Below are 18,563 nucleotides of genomic sequence, written 5' to 3'. Positions count from 1 at the left end.
GGGCACGTAGCTGCAGTTTGTGGTCTAGATATATGTCCAGGGAAGTGCTGACCAACAGAAATTTTTGCAATTTTATGCCTCTGCTGTTCAGTTCAGTAGACACTAGTCACACGTGGCTACTGAGCCCGAGGAAATGATTTTCTTTCAAACATCTAAAAGTAAAATATTCTTTTTAAAAATACTATCCTGTTATGTCTAATCCTTTTGAAGAAATTCTGGCTGGCACTGACAGAATTAGTAGCAATACAAAGAATCACTGTTCATCATTTTGTATCTGAAACTATGAATACTGCTTAAAAGAATTTTCATTAAGCTTTTTTCTTATAACAGCCCCAATGGTATGTCTATCTTTTTAAATTAATTCAAATGGTCACATATGTGGCTGGTGGTTGCCATATCAGACAGCACAAATATAGGGTATTCCTTCTTCTCCACATCTGTAAAAATAAGACTGTTCATCAAATTTTAGATTAAGACCTATGGCTCACATTACTGATTTCTTCTGAAAATGTAGGAATTTATAATGGTTAATTCATCTGGACACCAAAGAAAATGTATCGTTGATACTCCTTGGGTCTTACAGAACCTGCATGTTAGAGAACCCTGAGATCCAGTTCTGACGCTGGCCTCGGAAACCAACCTGTTACAACTCCTCTTCTGGCCACTGGGTAACCTGAGCCTCAGAGATTAGGCGGCTTGACCACAGTTACATAGCTAGCCCTGTATAAGAGCCATGCCAAGATGGCAAGTCTCTGGACTTTCAGGCAGAGACCACTCACTGTTCCTTCTGGTGACAAATCAGATTTTTGTCTCCTCCTCCAAGAGCAGAGAACCTGCTCCTGAGCTCGCACACCATGAATGAAAGGCTCTGCATAAATAATGAGCATTCACTACCCTCTACAGGTAAGGTGAGCAGGGCCAGCTCACACCTACACGCCATCTCTTGGCATCTGCAAGGTTATGCCAGGGTACTTGCAATGGCCCCGGCCAATCTCATGAAAAAGTACTAAAATCATGTTGTCCTACCAGCTTAATTTTATGACTCATTTGCTGATCTTTACCGTGAATGTTGTGTTAACTTTGGACCAAGGCAGTAGCCTATTCAATAAAGCCTTACTCACAAGGAGACACCTTTACCGCTCGGCATCTTTGGAGCTCTGCGGCAGACTGTTGTACAATAGAGATTTCCAATACTTACTTTTTTAAACCAGCCCCAGAACCATCTCATTCAGGACACTGGTTGTGCAGAGGTGAATGAACACACTTCCTAAGCTGTGGCTGCTTTGGGAACTCTTTGAACCCAGGATGCTAATTCACTTGAGGACAACCGTGTTGTATTATGCTCACTTTGAACAACACTACTGTTGTTCACTATTTCCTGAACAATAGAGATCAGAACCTTTTTTCTTTCTCTGCAAAGAAAATGAATTGTTCCACTCAGTGACAGACTTAAAAAACACACTTTTCATATTGTTTCCCTTCTGAGTGTTGAAAAGAAGAATCCTGTGGTTGAAGAAAGTTCAGCTCTAGGAGGTCAGGATCCTCACCCCCACCAGACCACACTGGGCTCACATCCTACGATGATTCCTGCACAGGATTCCAGAAGTAAGGTAAGAGGAGATAGAAAGGGTGCTTGTCATTGGCCTTGAAGGCTTCTGTTTAACACTTTCTGTTCTCCACTTACCTTTGTCGACCTTTCTGATGCCACTCTGCCTTTCTATTAATAATGTTCTCTCTTTAATTCACTCTGGGGCAGGATACCATGATTTTGACTTCATCAAGAGTTAAATGGAGACAAAGCAAAAATGCCCATTTCATCCTGACACTACTGCATAGGGGTTTTGTTTTCCTTATTCATTTTCTCAGCAGCAGCAGTCTGCGGTACTTCCTTCAGGGCAGCTTGAAGGGTACCTTTCAGTTCAGTTCAGTTCAGTCGCTCAGTCGTGTCCGACTCTCCGCGACCCCATGAATCACAGCACGCCAGGCCTCCCTGTCCATCACCAACTCCCGGAGTTCACTCAAACTCATGTCCACAGAGTCGGTAATGCCATCCAGCCATCTCATTCTCCGTTGTCCCCTTCTCCTCCCGCCCCCAACCTTTCCCAGCATCAGAGTCTTTTCCAGTGAGTCAACTCGTCGCATGAGGTGGCCAAAGTATTGCAGTTTCAGCTTTAGCATCAGTCCTTCCAATGAACATCCAGGATTGATCTCCTTTAGAATGGACTGGTTGGATCTCCTTGCAGTATAAGGGACTCTCAAGAGTCTTCTCCAACACCAATTTGAATGCAAAAGGCTTTTTTGAAAGTGAGGGGTAAATTTAAAAAATATATATATATATTATATATATATATAGAAAATATTGAAATAAGTTATCCCACACAAAGTCCTGCCTGTATGTTTACAGTAGACAAGCCTCTGTTGTTACCATTCCTGGTTTTTAAAATGACAGTAAGCACTTCTCTTTTGTGGAGAATACCCTTTTCTAAGCTTTTACAAAGCAACAAAACACTATCCTCAGAACTATAAATTTCTAACTTAAAGGTGCTATACTTTATATTGATGAAGTTATTGCTAGTGTTTGATAAATATGAAATAAAATGTTCTGCCACCTTCAGAACTACTGAAAGCTAAGAATCTGTTCATTCAAATTTAACTTGCCTCTTGATCTCCAGGGTAAGTTTTACATGTTAGGCTGGAAATTTTATGAAAAACTTTTATTCGAGGCTTCAATAATAGTTCTCAAGTTGTGGTTCTCCCAAGTTTCAAGGCCCTGAATCACACAGAAGGAGGTGCCACCAAAACTTCCCTCTATTGAAGAATTAGTTTCTATCAACTATCTGACTCTATATAGAAATAAACTTCTAACATGCACTACTTTAAAATCTTTGGGCAAAATTTAAGTGGTATGAAAATATCAGGTCTTTTTTATCACGGAGGCAAAAAGTTATACTTTTGTGCTTCTTAAATTGAGGATGGCATAATTATTGAGAACCTGGACTCTAGAGCCAGATTGTCTAGGTTAGATTTCTGCTTGCATCATTAGTTATGTGACTTTAGACAAATCCTTTTCATAACTTAGTTCCCTCACTTCTTAGGGTTAATAGTAATATCCATTCCATACACTTTTCAGCTATAAAGGGTTTGGTGCCTTTGAAGAGCTTGAAACAGTGCTTGGCATCCACTCAGTATATTCCTTATTATTACTATTTTACAATATTATTGGCAAACTGGTTTACGTGCTAGAACTTAGAGAGTTGAAAAAGGCCACAGAACCTAAATGTACTCAGCAGAACACTCAGTGGTAAAGAATCCGCCTGCCAGTGCAAGAGACACAGGTTTGATCCCTGGGTCGGGAAGATCCTGTGGAGGAGGAAATGGCAACCCACTCCAGTATTCTTGCCTGGGAAATCGCATGGACAGAGGAGTCTGGTGGGCTACAGTCCATGGGGTCACAAGAGTCAAATAGAACGGATTGACTAAACAACAACAGTGTTTTCAGGGGATGATCTTCAGTCTACCTCTTCACTGCTGACTACGGAGGTGTGAAGTAACACTCTTCAGTTATTCCTCCTTTGCAGGACAGTTGAGAAAAACACAGACCTATCAGTAGATTAAGACGAACTCTTGAATAGGTGTTTTAACAAATAGGATTCATCATCATTAACTAATAACTCCTTAAAACTCCATCATGCACAATTATAAGCCTTGAGGGAAAGTCATGAAGTGTCATTTTAATTCTTCAGTAATGAGCCCCAACTGGGCTGCAACAAGAGCATTTTCTCCAAATTCTACTCTACCGTCATTCTTGTTTTCTTTTTAAGCCATTTATATGCAACCAACAGAAAAGGAGTAATATTTTCCCATAAAGTTACTCAGAACACAGGAGTCATAGCTGACTAATTTTGAAATGTGATTTAAAGAGCTAAACTTTATAGCATGAACAAGTTTGCAGTAAGAAGTGCCTGGCTGTTTTTCCCTCGGTGCCAGGCTCTTTATGTGCTCTGGGCCCATCTCCCTCACTCTTAGACACTCTACCATGAAATTATAAGAACTTTCACCTGTTCACCTCATGAACCAACTATTGATGACTTAAATATTATGATCCTACATGAGAGGATCAAACAAAAAAGGTCTCCTATCAAACTGCAGATTTACCTGCATCTGTTCCCTTCTAGAACCATAAGAAAACTAAGATTTCATAGAGTCTTCCATAAGCTTCTCCTGAGAAAATTCTTTAACTAGACATTCTAATATCAGAACCAAAGTAGCTAGGGGGAAAAAAAAATTAGTCTGCAGTCAAGTTCCTTTATGGTGTATCTTTGTTTTTACATCACAGTATCTCTTAAGTACCCTTCCAGTTTACAAGCTTATAATTCAGAAGGCAGCTGTTTTCAGTGACTTAAAATTCTGTAATGTCAAGGAATTCTTCCTTCCATGATCTCTTTGTTCCTCAAAGAACACAAGAAACAGGCCTTTCCAGAACATACATAGGGACAGCACCACCCATCATAACAATTGTTCAGTTGCTCAGCTGTTTCCGACTCTTTGACTCCATGAGCTGTAGCATGCCAGGCTTCCCTGTCTTTCACTATCTCCTGGATAGCTCATGACAATAGGCTCCTCAAACTTTCATCCCACTTTCCACCACTCTCCTTCAGCAAGCAGAGCAGGAAGGGTTTTTTACGGTACAGTAATCCATTTCACATTTCTAGGGGACGTTAAATGCTGTTTCTTCAGCCTCATTTCCTTGAGAGTAGGAAAATTCAGGTTTCTTCTGCTTCCTTCCTTTAGTTAAGTAAATACAAAGGCTCACTCTATTTCAGAGCTGCCTTTAATAGGACAAGGAGCAGACAAATGAAAGAAATATACAAGTTCTTACTACTTGCAAGGTACTAATTGAGACACCTGACATGTATTCTCATTTGATCTTTGCAACAACTACATGAAACAGGCAGTATTCCTGACTTAATTTAGACACTGAGGCTCAGAGGACTCCATAAAACAAATGACAAATTGGACCCCAGTAATGGTCCACTTTCTTTTTCTTCCCACTTTATAAGCTGTAGGCATCTTCACGTAATAAGGAATAAAAGGAAAAACAGTGCGGTCACTCTCTCACCTCTCTGGATGGGCATGGAACTTCACCAGACTGCTACAGAGCTGTCTGTCTGCCTGTAAGGCCTTGAGGCGACTCCGCTCATCTACCAGTCCTTCGAGCATCAGCAGCAACTGAGGGGAAAAAGAAGTGAAGCAACACACAAACAGAAACATGAAGACACAGTTAAAACTAACACAGTAGTTAGTTTCTAGAGACATGGTAACAGAGACACGGAGGAGTACGGGTAAACCGGTCTTTTGATTAATAACAAGTTTGGCATTCAAGAAAGGTCAGATCTGGGGCAGAAGTTACAACGGAACCACACATGCTAGAAAACAGCACCTGTGGCTGCTACTGGCCACGGTGGGGAACTTGGGAGCAGAGATTCTCAATGAATTCCAGCAACAGCCACCATCATAAGTAATCGACATCTTGTTCACTGTTTATTTTGCAGGAAAAATAAGGCCTGTATTTCAATAGCTTACTTGTTGTCTTCCATTTCCAGACGTTTCCTGTCCTTGTGATTCTACTGAAGCAACTTTTTCCCGAAGAAGCAAGACTTCCTGGGTCAGGCGTTCCATAGCCGGGATGTCTTCAGGATCAACCAGCTGCATCTGCAGGTCCTAAAAGTCAAAACTCTAGTGATAAAAATAGCAATGAAAAAAAAAATGCTATTTAGCATAGGAACAAATGCTCTTGAAATAATCTACTATACATTACATGGGATATTAACAAGCCAAGATAGTAACAATAGCTTCTTCATGAAATCTGAGCACCTCTGATATCAGAGAGATTATGGTGACGCTAAGAGGCTCAAACGAGCAGAGCATCTAGAAGACAGGTATGGGTAGAGGGACTCAGTGAATCCAGGTGCTGTTTGGAGGTGAAGGTACTCTGAGCTGTAATCCTTTCCAAGAGTGTTTCAGAAGCTTTGAACGACCTTTATGAGGTCTTCCTTAATCTGTGTGGTCCTGGTCAGGGACTCCATGTCGGCAGCCTGACCCTGCAGCTCTTGCTCCTGCACAGCCACCATGGACTGGAGCGCAGAGAGTTCCATCTGCAGAGAAAGAAATCCTGAAGTCAGTGGGCAGAGGAAACAGTGGGTGTCATGGTTACATGCTGACACTGAAGCAGGCCCTTTTCCATATCATATTATTATCAACCAGTAGTGCAAATAAAAACTAGAACATGAACAGTGAGCTACTGGATCAGATCCATAAACCACACCGTGTGATATCAAAGGCTGTTTCATAGGAAGTTGTAATGTGGTTTTAATGATGTCCTCTACTTTTTGTTAGTAATACAAAACATACAAAATTGGTTTGTTTTTTTAATTTTTTTTGGCTGTACTGCCTGGCATGTGGGATCTCAGGGAAGTCCAGTAACGTTAGTTTTAATTGAGTATATGTGAGAGAAACAGGAACAACATAATGGCTAGGGTAGAAGTGAAATTTTAGAAAAGGAGGGAAACAAGGGGATTTTTTTTTAAACTCATATTTTTAAAATGCCTCACAATTTCACATCCTCAAAACTTGAGTCATATAACATGATTCTGTTTGTAAGGAGAGATATGGTAATGAAAAGAAATCCAATAAGAGAATTTCCTCACAGATATAAACACAGGTCTTACATTATAGATCTAACTATGGGAAAGAGGTGGAACAAAAACTGAGGAGCGCTATATGGACTGGCCAACGAAACTCAGTTTAGGAACCCATGACCCTGATCTTCCAAAGTAGAGGCGATGGTGACATAAAGGTTTTTCGTTTTAGCCTGTAACCCTATACTGTGGTCCGAAAGCTTCCTCTCTCTGCATCTAAGTGGGACAAACAACTAGTTGTATAGGGAGGCAGAAGGGGAAGGGATTCTGTAAGGCTGAGAGGCCTCTTCTAAGAAAATGATGAAATCTGTTGCTAGAAATAGAGCATATGGATGGGAAACATTATCTGCTCCAGGAAAAGACTTCTGAGGAAGCATGCTGAGTCACAGAAGACCTGAGCTTAAATTGTAGCTTTAGTATTTTATAGTCACATAACGATTCCCCTCCTTCACCTTTTAAAACAGTGTTTCAGCTTTTTCTTCTATAAAATAAGGCCAACACTAACCTACGTTGCAGAGTTGTAAGTATGAGTGCTAATTTAAATGCCCAGTGCAGTGCATAACATCTGGCAAGATCTCAATAAACATTATGGATCTTTCTTGAATATCTCTTGTCTATGTTTCTAAAACTAATTTCATGGATCTGTCATAATTATAAGCACCAATTATATAGCACTTCATTTTTTTCACAAGTCCTCTATAATTATTTTATTCCAGTTAGACATGGGGAAAGAAAACTATGTTTAACTATCTTTATCTTGGACAATCAGCCTCCAGAATGTGTGAAAACAGACTGATGGTTAAGCCTCCCAATCTATGGTAATTTTGTATGGCTTGCCTGAGCTCACTAATACGGGAGGTTACTTAGCCATTGGCCTAAGCATCTTCTCCTACCTGGGCCTTTGTGGGATCTGCCCCAGTTTTGTTCATTTCCTGTAATTAGCACTCACAGCCTGCTTTCCCTTGTTAAGGTTTATCTGTGCTTTAGAATGAGAATTGATCACCTGGTTTAGAATTTTAAGGTGTAAGTTATTCCGTGTAACAATAACCTGCACAAAGCAGTTGGTTTTTTTTGTGGGGGGGTGGGGGTAAACAGTTTTTACATCTTCCCAAATATCAACCTGGTATGTCTTGAGCAGCCGGATTGAGATTTTTGCAGACTGACCCCATGAGCCCATGTGGCCTGCATTTCCTCGTCTCCTGGGAGATGTCTGTGGTTTGGACTCTCCAGAGCCACAGACCAGGGTTTGGGTGCTGGTGAGGAATCTGTGGCTAGCTCTAGAGAGACCTAGGCAAAAAAGAAAAATTCCCTAGAATCAGAGCATGTAAGGGGGCTTGGAGGGGAATGTGATAAGAGGCTGCTCTTATGGGAATCAAGGGGGTTGAAAGATGAAAGAAGTCGGTTGGGCATGTGTAACTGTCCACCATGAGGTCAGGAGAAGTTCAAGAGAGAGCAGCTGCCATTCTGGGACCAGAGACTAGAACCTTCTTTGCCATTCAGGCTCTGGTCATCCTCCTCCTTACTCTGCCTATGTTTTCCCCTCTTTCTACTTTAGGATTGACAAGGAAGCATATTATCCCTTAGAGCCTTCAGAAGGTAAGGCAGTCCTGTCGACATTTTGATGTTAGTCTAACGAGAACTTTGTTGGCCTCCAACAAAGTTGGAGATAATAAAAGTGTGTTCTTTTAAGATAATAAAAGTGTTATTTTAAGAGGCTAAACTCATGGTCACTTATTACAGCAGACACAGAACATCAATTCAATGTGTCCGTTACATTCACTTTAGAAGTTATAAGATGGGGGACATAATGAACCCTGTATAGATCTGCAGGTTGTGTGCTGACAGGTCAAGCAATATCGGTACATGTTGGAAGCATTTCATTCGATGTCTTTTTTCTTTTCCATTTTTTTCCCCTCAAGGACTCTCACCCTATTTCCTGCACAGTTGTACCCAACATGGTTCTCACTGACAGCAAATTGGAAGACATTGGTGATGACACAGGTTGATTTCATTTGTTTTAGAATGGGTTCTAACATGTAGAGGGAAATAATATAATTTATGAAAAGTTAAATATTGTAGAATACTCCATCTTAAAGATACACTTTTTTGCAACTTTCTTTTTTTTAATTAGGGTGAAGAACTACCTTTCAAAGAATGAAACACAAAATAGATTTTAGGAATTTTCCCCAAAAGTAATTTGTGATTTGATCCTGACCAGGTCTGAAATTTACATGATTCATATGCTGTTGTTTTCGTGAAAGCTTTTCCACAAAATGTCTCTGCTTTTTAATATACTATCAAGGTTGGTCATAACTTTCCTTCCAAGGAGTAAGCGTCTTTTAATTTCATGGCTGCAATCAGCATCTGCAGTGATTTTGGAGCCCAAAAAAATAGAGTCTGACATTGTTTCAACAGTTACTAGGAAATAATTGTGGAATGAGTGTTTGATTTTAATTCTGGAAGGCAAAAGAATGTAACTGAGGATATTTTCCAAGGAATGCTTGAAGATCTTCATGTGGTTCAACTAATTTGTGGTTCAACTAATCTACTTTTTAATTAAAAGAGAACAAACTTATATATATAGGTTTGAATCAGTGTTATAGAACAATAGGTCTTGAACTGTGACCTACAGCTTACCCACATCAGACACATATGGTTGTACTTATGTGAAAAATTCAGACTCTAGGACTCCACACCAACTAAATCTCTGGGAAATGGAAGCCAGGAAGCAGCTTTTTAAATCACAACAGCTCATTCTAAGATTCTCTAAATTTAAGAACCACTGTTTAATATTTTTAAATAGGAGATAAAAAGGCAAGACAGTAAATTATTCTTTTAAACTTAGACTTTAAGTGTTAGTGAGCTGAACTCTTGGTGGCAGTTTGTCATCCCTATTCTTCCCCACTCAGCGCTGGGACGAGTGCTGAAAGTAGAAATGAAGTAGGGAAAGAAAAACTTGTTTCTTTATATATATATTTTGCTCTAATGGCCATGAAAAAGACTATTTCATTTCCTCTTACCAACCCTGCCCACCAGTTATGTTAGTCTTCAACATACCCTTAGAGCAATGTATATGAGTAAATATCCTGCATTTGTTCACATACACACACTTTCTAAAGGACTGTGAAGACACAGACAAAGCTTTAACACAGCTGGGGGCTGCTTGCTGCTGCTGCTGCTAAGTCACTTCAGTCGTGTCTGACTCTGTGCGACCCCATAGACGGCAGCCCACCAGGCTCCCCCGTCCCTGGGATTCTCCAGGCAAGAACACCGGAGTGGGTTGCCATTTCCTTCTCCAATGCGTGAAAGTGAAGCACTCAGTCGTGTCCAACTCTTCACGACCCCATGGACTACAGCCCACCAGGCTCCTCTGCCCATGGGATTTTCCAGGCAAGAGCACTGGAGTGGGGTGCCATCACCTTCTCTGTCACCATAGCTAGTGAAGCTCATGTGCTCTAGGGTCCTGATGCCCTAAGAAAAGAGGGCACCCCAATGAGAAGCCTGTGCGCGGTAACCAGAGATTAACCTCCACTTGCTGCAACGAGAGAAAGTTCCTGCATAGCAATGAAGACCCTGCACAGCCAAAAATAGTACACAAATAAATAAATTATTAATGGTTAGTACCTCATGTCAATTCATCCTGTGTGGTTAATGAGTGGTACTCAACTGTTCCCTCAAATCACTTTTATTATGGAAGGAAGAAAGCTCACTCAACTTTTCCAAAGAGATCTGTGATGTGGTCTTTGTTTGAGAGGAGCAAAAATGATTGTACTGATGTCTGCTGTTTAATGTTTCAACTAACCATCCCTTGCCTCATCAAGGCCATTGCCTTTGGTTGCTAAAGTTTTGAATATTTGCCATCTCCGGTCCTTCCAGCAGGTAATCCAGGTGAATTTGCTTTTCCAAAGGAGATTGGCCTATTCTATGTCCTGTTATTTGCAAACAGACCTTAAAATGCCTTTTCTTAGCTCTTCTTCCTCCAACATACTAACTAACCTGGATTTGGAAATGCCAATTCAGTCTCAGTCACAATTATCTACTACTCCATAAATGGTTGCACCTGTGTTTGCATAAAAACATCTCTAGCATGACATTATCTTTGTCTGTATGGCACTGAAGTGGGAATCCGACAGCTGTTTTAGAGAGTAGGAAAAAACACCCCAAAGAAAAGAAAAAAAGATGCAGGAAAGAGCAGTGGGTGGGGTGCTGATGACCGACTCCATCCAATGCCTCATTTGCCTGGATGCAGCCTTTTTCTGAGAATGCCAGTTCTCTTCTGCTGGAACTGGGCTGCATCCCAGCATTCACCTGTGTGGCTGCACTTCTCCACCAAGTGGGGACCAGGGAGCTAGGAGTTAGAAGGAGAGTTTGAATTGGGTTTGTACCCTGGGCACGTTTACAGGGATAGGATCTGTGCAGAAACAACCCCCCCCCCTTCTGTAATAACTCTTGATGATGGAAGAATGTTCTGCAGATGTTGGCCCCTGGCATTCTGGAAGGGTCTGAGAGTGGGCTGCGAGGGGACCAGGGTGCGGGACTGAGAAGGATGTGACCGTGAGAGCACAGAGGTAGTCACTGACTTTCACACCCCTGCTCCGCCCCGAGGCCCAGGGTGGGGAGGATGAGGGGTGCACTGGGAAGGACTTGGCACTGCCAGGGCCTTTGCTTTACCTCACTCTGTGAGCGGGGACTAGAGGAGGAATGGGAGAGGATGCCCTGGTGGGAAAGGGGTGGATCCTAAATGAGACTTCATCTCACAGGCTGACCTACCAGCTTTGTGTTTACCTGTGGGCTTGGAGTGATGCTGGCACATGGAGGAGCCTGAGGATAGGTCCCCAGTTATGCTCACTTCCTGAGGTCTCATCACGTACCACTGGCCACTGCAGTTCTGTCCTGGAAGAGAGTGGGGCTGGGCAGGGTTGGGCACCATCCTGCAAAGGAGACATTTCCCCTTGAGAAGCCACCTTGACAAAGGACTTGCTTTACTTAAGCTGAGTCATGCTTGTTGCTGCTAGGATTTCAAGGTCTTCATTCTGGGCCATTTGTTTAATGTTGGGACTTTTTCCTTCATGAGAATCTCCGTGGAATTTTTGTCTGAAATGCAGTTTCTCGAGCCTTATCCCCAAGTTTCTAACAGGTCCTGTAGTGTCTCTATACTGTGAGACCAGCACCCAGGGATTGGGGCCTGTCTCCTGTATGATATCACAGTCAATCATCCAAGGTTAGTACCACTTTCTCGATTTTACATGATCCATTCTTCTCCACTATACATGACACCCATGTGCTCAAAGAGTGCAATGAAATCACCATGTAAAGCAGACTTGGTATTTTGGTAGAGTTGGAATTTACATCTTGGACTTCTGTCACCAGGGCTGTGCTTTCATTGTTTTCACATAGACACAGGGCAGGATTGGTGGATATAAGGTAGGGAGTAGAAGACATCAGTAAGAGTTAGTGATTCCTGGTAACTAGTATTGGTCTGCTTGACAAGCATTTACTGAATGTTCTCTGTGGCAGGCTTTGAAGAGGCTCTGGGGAGGCAGGTTGACTAAGGCACACAGAGTACCTGGCTCTCAAAAATATGGCCTCTAGCACAGGAGCCAGATGTTTCAGAGAATCACATCTAATTTTTAAATAAAGACTGTGATGTAGTTAATATTCATGCATTCCTTGGTCCCATTGTGTCCACCAAGGTGGGAAACAGTATAAATTTAGGACTATTGGAAAGAGATTGGGCTTCCCTGGTGACTCAGATGGTAAAGAATCTGCCTGCTATGCAGGAGACCTGAGTTCAATCCCTGGGTCAGGAAGATACCCTGGAGAAAGAAAGAAATGCCAAGTATAAATATAGGACTATTGAAAAGAGATGAAATTCTTTTGGGGAAATGTCCATCAACTATTTTTATTTTAGGAAGGGAAATAAGAAGTATGTTTGATCAAATGTCTCCTGAACTTTAGCCATGGGTTCCTGGTGCTTTTGGATACAAGAACTTGTGGTCAAGGTTTGTGTGGCAGCTATGCTGCATCAGGGTGTGGGAATTTAGGCGAAATCTCCATATCTCTCTGGGCCTCAGTATCCTCATCTGTAAGATAAGGTTATTCAAATTCTCCAAATTCCTTTCCTGCTGAGTTTTTTCTGAGTGCATGAGAGACTGAGATGCATGTTAAATGTTCCCTGGGATCTGCAGCCAAGACCTGACCTTGGTTCCTTCTCTGTGTGTCTCCTATAGGAGCCTCAACTGGGCCCACACACTGGAAACACAGAAAGGAGAGAGGGGATGGAAGAAAGGAAAGCAACAGGTTCAGAGGATGAGAAAACCCAAAGAAAAGCAAGGTAATGGTCGAGGAGCTGTTTGCCAAGGGACGTGAGCATAAGGACAAGTTGAGTTTGGAAAATTCAGTCGGAAGTGAGGAATGCACAGCATCACCTGAGTTCTCAAGGAGCAACCTGAGCTGAGCAGGAAGGACCAGGAGAGGAGCTTAGTCCACAGTGAGCTTGTGCACCTGCCGAGGAGATCCACACGATGGATCCAGTTGTTTATACTCTGGGAGCACCAATCCCAGGAGGAGGAGGAGGAGGTATATACACTGGGAACATCAATCCCAGGAGAAGGATGAGGTTTATACTGCTGGGAGCACCAATCCCAGGAGGAGGAGGAGGAGGTATATACACTGGGAACATCAATCCCAGGAGAAGGATGAGGTTTATACTGCTGGGAGAACCAACCCCAGGAGGAGGAGGTTTATATTCTGGGAGAACCAATCCCAGGAGGAGGATGAGGTTTATGCAGATGGGAGCACCAACCCAGGAGGAAGAGGAGGCTAATACTGCTGGGAGCACCTATGCCAGGAGGAGGATGAGGTTTATACTGCTGGGAGAACCAACCCCAGGAGGGGGATGAGGTTTATATGCTGGGAGCACCAATCCCAGGAGGAGGAGGAGGTTTATACTGTTGGGAGCACCAATCCCAGGAGGAGGACTATGAGACCTTGAGGCTCTGCCCTAGACCCCCAGCCGGCAACTTGGAAGTGCCCACACGTGGATGTCCTCCAAGTAAGTGTGCCATAAGGTGCATAAATGGTGTTTGGAGAAGAATTAGAGATCTTCATTCTTATCAGGGGCCAGGAGAATGGGGCTCATTTCTGAAGCAGAGATGGTAATAATATTCTTCTGCATTTACGATTTTGAGGTTTTACACACATCATCTCTTAACTATGTGTTGAGTGCTTAATTTGCAGACAAGAAAGAGTATGTATACTGTTCAGTTCAGTTCAGTTCAGTTCAGTTCAGTCGCTCAGTCGTGTCCGACTCTCCATGACCCCATGAATCACAGCACGCCAGGCCTCCCTGTCCATCACCAATTCTCGGAGTACACTCAAACTCATGTCCACAGAGTCGGTGATGCCATCCAGCCATCTCATTCTCCATCGTCCCCTTCTCCTCCCGCCCCCAACCTTTCCCAGCATCAGAGTCTTTTCCAGTGAGTCAACTCGTCGCATAAGGTGGCCAAAGTATTGCAGTTTCAGCTTTAGCATCAGTCCCTCCAATGAACATCCAGGATTGATCTCCTTTAGAATGGACTGGTTGGATCTCCTTGCAGTATAAGGGACTCTCAAGAGTCTTCTACAGCACCACAGTTCAAAAGCATCGATTCTTCGGCGATCAGCCTTCTTCACAGTCCAACTCTCACATCTATACATGACCACTGGAAAAACCATTGCCTTGACTAGACGGACCTTGGTTGGCAAAGTAATGTCTCTGCTTTTTAATATACTATCAAGGTTGGTCATTACTTTCCTTCCAAGGAGCAGGCGTCTTTTAATTTCATGGCTTACATTTTATAAATTTGTTAAAAAGGCAAATTCATCTAAACTGGCAATGTTTGCTTGGGGCTAAGAGTTGAGGGAGTGATGGACTGCAAAGGGAAACAAGGAAAGTTGTGACCGATGGAAACACCCTGCATCATGATTGTGGCATCTATCAAAATGCATGTAGTGGGATATTTTTCAATGGTGCAGTCAAGAGGATTCATATAAAAATCTACCACATTTCTCCATACCAGCAGTGTTAGGAAATGAAATTCAATAAAACACAATAGAGATAAACATCCATGGTCATTTAATGCTTAAGAATACAGATACTGACGATTCCTGAAAACTATTGCTGAGAGAAATTAAAGAAGACCTACATAAATAGAATATACGTTATAGTCATAGATTGGAAGACAATATTTTTAGAATTTCAAATCCTTGTTATTCTGAATAGTATTGCAACTGGCATTTGGGGGGAGGTATATTTTTCAGGCTAATTATAACATGTAAGTGGAAATCAAAGTATCTCAGTTAGCCAAGACACACTGAAGGAGAAATAAGCTGGAGGATTTACTCTACTAGACTTCAATACTCAGGTTAAAACTACAGCAATTAAGACACTATACTGGTGTAAGTAAACAGAACACAAACTGCTGAAGGAAAGAGGGAAGAGTAACAAAGTTACCCACACCCATATTCAGTTTCTTAATAAGTCACCAATATGCATCACGGGGTGATGATAGACTTTTCTGCAAAATATCTGTTGTGAAAAACAGTATCAAGTGAGAGATTATTAATACATTTGGGAAGTTTTTGGTAGAAATGCAGTATAGGTGAAGGAAATAGCTACTTGGAAGAATCTGAGACAAAAGTGAACTGGAAAATGTGGGATGGGGTTTTGGAGTAGAAGGGTCGTTACCCGAATGTGGCTCCAGCACTTACAGCAAGGGGATCTCGGCCGGTTAGAGACCCTCTGTGTGGCTCAGTTTCCTCATCTGCAAAGCAGCAGAGAGTTATCTTTTTGGCACCAGTCAATTTTGAACACTAGAAGTACCATAAATGAAATAATCATCCACTCGAATCATGAGGGAGGTCAGTGAAACCAGCGGGTAAAGCTAAGTGCACACCTGAGCACCTTTAACAAAGAGACTCCAGGTCCCGCCTCAACTCGCTGAGTCACACTTGCTACAGGTGAGGACTGTGCACTTGTTTGGGACTAACTCTCCCAGGTAATTCTTACAATGATCAGCTTGGGGACAGAACACACTGAGCTGTATACCTTTTACCCCAAACACAGAAGTAGGACAGAGCAGAAGAAGAAGGGTGTTTCCACTCCAGTGACTAAAGCAGAGAACTATGGGAAGACTCTCGAATTGAAGGACTAGGCCCATCTGACCCCATTTAACTCTTCTCTAGTTCACAGCAGAGACAAACTCCCTGGGGACACACGCCTGTGGCACCTGACTATCCACTTGAGGAAAGTGAGAGCCCTAATTTTAAACTCAGTCTGGTTTTGAGTGAAAGCTAAATTCACCCCGTTTGCTCATTGATGGGACCAATCTTCTCCAAGCTGCCACTTTCTGAAAAATAACTCGTATTGCTCTAAATGCAAACTTCAACAAAGATATTTGTTACAAAATTTTATAAATACTCAACCTAACAAGAAACCAGAAAGTGAGCAAGAACATTCCATTTCAGGAGAGTTCGGCCCAATAGAGCACAGTCTCTGAGAGAAAAGATCCTTGAGTAGAAGGGAAGTGGTCCCTTCCTGTCCTGGGACATCCTGCTAACTTCAGTGGGCTGGGAAAGCAGCTGCCCATTCTAACAGATGGATTCTCAGGGGCGCTCGTGGTGAAGAACCCACCTGCTAATGTAGGACACGCAAGAGACACGGTTTTGATCCCTGGGTCAGGAAGATTCCCTGGAGGAAGAAATGGCAACCCACTCCACTATTCTTGCCTGGGAAATTCCATGAACAGAGGAGGCTGGAGGGCTAGAGGATCACAAAGAGTCGGACACAACTGAAGCAACTTAGCACAGCACACATTCTAACAGACAGGCTGCTCTTGCCTGCAGATGGTGTCTAGTGTCCTGAAACACATAAGCACTCAGGAAGACTTTAGAAGGGCCCAGCCTTCACTTCTGCTATTGCTCAGTGCATAGAAATGGTTTAGTTGGAAAAAGGTAGGGCTCTAGGAATAAAGTCAGGTCACAGAGAAAGGAGGAGTATGAAATGGGGCCAAGGCAGGATAAAAACAATAGGTTTCTCCTACCGACAAAATGCAAAGTAATAGCTTACTTGCCTTGATAAAGTGTTTTTTGTTTTTTAATTTTAACTTTAGTCTAATAAATTATTTTATGTACCTCTACTACAATGGTGTTACCTTGAATGATTACGAAGAAAGAAAGTATCATAATATGTGTGAAATGCCTGGCACGGTGTCATTCAATGAACTATACCTGTTATATACTTCTGTAGCATGAGAAAATCATCCCTGTTTGACCTCAAGTCAGATATCTTTTGTGAGCTTTTTGGTTTCATCACATTTAAAATGAAGACATTTGACACGTTTTTCTTTCCCCCACAGAAAGTCAGGCCCCACAGCAACCGGAAAATCGATTTCCCTAAAGCCTTTGCTGAGTCTCACACACCGAGTATCATGAATCACTGTAGTGGGAGGACCGCGTGGGGTCGGGAAGATTAGCTTTCATAAATAGTAGTTCCAGTTTTGCATCTCTTACCTTAACATGAACAAATGCCCAGTGGCCTGTTGTCATCCCCATTTCGCCCTCCATCCAGGTAGACCAACAGCTCAACTGAAGAGACGGATGCTGTACGGGTTCCCCAAGTCTCTGACTCACAAGACCCGGGTAGGACGAGATGCTGAGGAAGTGAGGAGTTGGTTCAGACCATGACTATCCGAGGGCCTGCCTGTCTCTCCTCAAACTCAGCTTCTGTGTCGCTGAACACAATGCTTATGTTCCCTTTGAATCATCATGATCCCTGCCCTACGACCTTGAACTTCACCATGCTCTGTTTTTGGAATATAACCACAGGTCAGTGGCATGAGGAAAACTCCAAGAGATGGATCAAACTGTGTGCCACGAACACTGCTCTGGAACCCTGGTCTGTTCAATGTGTGGGTGAGCTCAATGAGCACAGAACAATAGGACGAGGCAGTCAAATCTTTCCTAAACAGATAGGCACCCCATGTATTCAGTGGCTCATGGTAAAGAATCAGTCTGCAATGCAGGAGAAACAGGAGATGTGGGTTTGATCCCTGGGTCAGGAAGCTCCCCTGGAAGAGGGCATAGCAACCCACTCCAGTATGCTTGCCTGGGGAATCCCCACAGACAGAGGAGCCTGACGGGCTACAGTCCTGGGATCGCAGAGAGTCAGACAAGAATGAAGTGACTGAGCACAAGCACACCATGTTTTCAAGGACATCCACAGAAACTCTTTTAGTCACTTTGACAGCTTGGAAAGAGCTCTTGTGAGGCTCAATGAGATACATAAATGAAAGTATGAAGTGCAGTGTTTAGTAACATTTTAAAAAATCAAATAGAACCCAGACCCAGAGGAAGAATTTAGAAGGTAGGGTTGTCATATTTAAGCTTATTCTGAAGCCAATGTGTTGCCCAGTAAAGAGAAGAAATTGACATAACAACAGGATGCAGCAAAAGAATTCTGAGATGGGACAGAATATATGTTTAAAGATTATTTCATCACTTAGTATTGTACTCTGATTTTTATCCTACAGTTTTTAGGACACAGACTAAACTGGAGAATACCCACAGAAGAAGTTCATGACAGGCTACAAGTTTGACATCCTTCACTTGTGGAAAAGCCTTAAGATCTGTTTAAAGAGATGAGGTGATATAGTTTTTCCAGTGGTCATGTATGCATGTGAGAGTTGGACTATAAAGAAAGCGAGTGCCGAAGAATTGGTGCTTTGGAAATGTGGTATTGGAGAAGACTCTTGAGAGTCCCTTGGATTACAAGGAGATCAAACCAATCCATCCTAAAGTAAATCAATCCTGAATATTCATTGG

The 18,563-nt window shown here is 42.5% G+C and overlaps 2 protein-coding genes across 2 annotated transcripts in view; one reads left to right on the top strand and one right to left on the bottom strand.

Annotated features, from left to right (window-relative positions):
• LOC148778139 (myomegalin-like) overlaps positions 1-6,328 on the bottom strand; it is a 52,288-nt gene extending 45,960 nt beyond the window's left edge. Inside the window, 5 exon segments of the mRNA XM_088836012.1 lie at positions 1,363-1,412; positions 4,148-4,161; positions 5,101-5,229; positions 5,584-5,721; positions 6,039-6,328. Of these exon segments, the coding sequence (XP_088692138.1) occupies positions 1,363-1,412; positions 4,148-4,161; positions 5,101-5,229; positions 5,584-5,721; positions 6,039-6,155 (448 nt within the window). The 5' untranslated portion in view covers positions 6,156-6,328.
• LOC129556737 (myomegalin-like) overlaps positions 1-11,566 on the top strand; it is a 631,881-nt gene extending 620,315 nt beyond the window's left edge. Inside the window, 1 exon segment of the mRNA XM_088835003.1 lies at positions 11,118-11,566. Coding sequence (XP_088691129.1) covers positions 11,118-11,141 — 24 coding nt within the window. The 3' untranslated portion in view covers positions 11,142-11,566.
• The last annotated feature ends 6,997 nt before the right edge of the window (positions 11,567-18,563 follow it).

The sequence above is a fragment of the Moschus berezovskii genome, chromosome 4, assembly GCF_049115385.1.
Source record: "Moschus berezovskii isolate FMDL1 chromosome 4, NW_MosBer_1.0, whole genome shotgun sequence".
Taxonomy (NCBI): domain Eukaryota; kingdom Metazoa; phylum Chordata; class Mammalia; order Artiodactyla; family Moschidae; genus Moschus; species Moschus berezovskii.
This window is presented reverse-complemented; position numbering and strand designations above follow the sequence as displayed.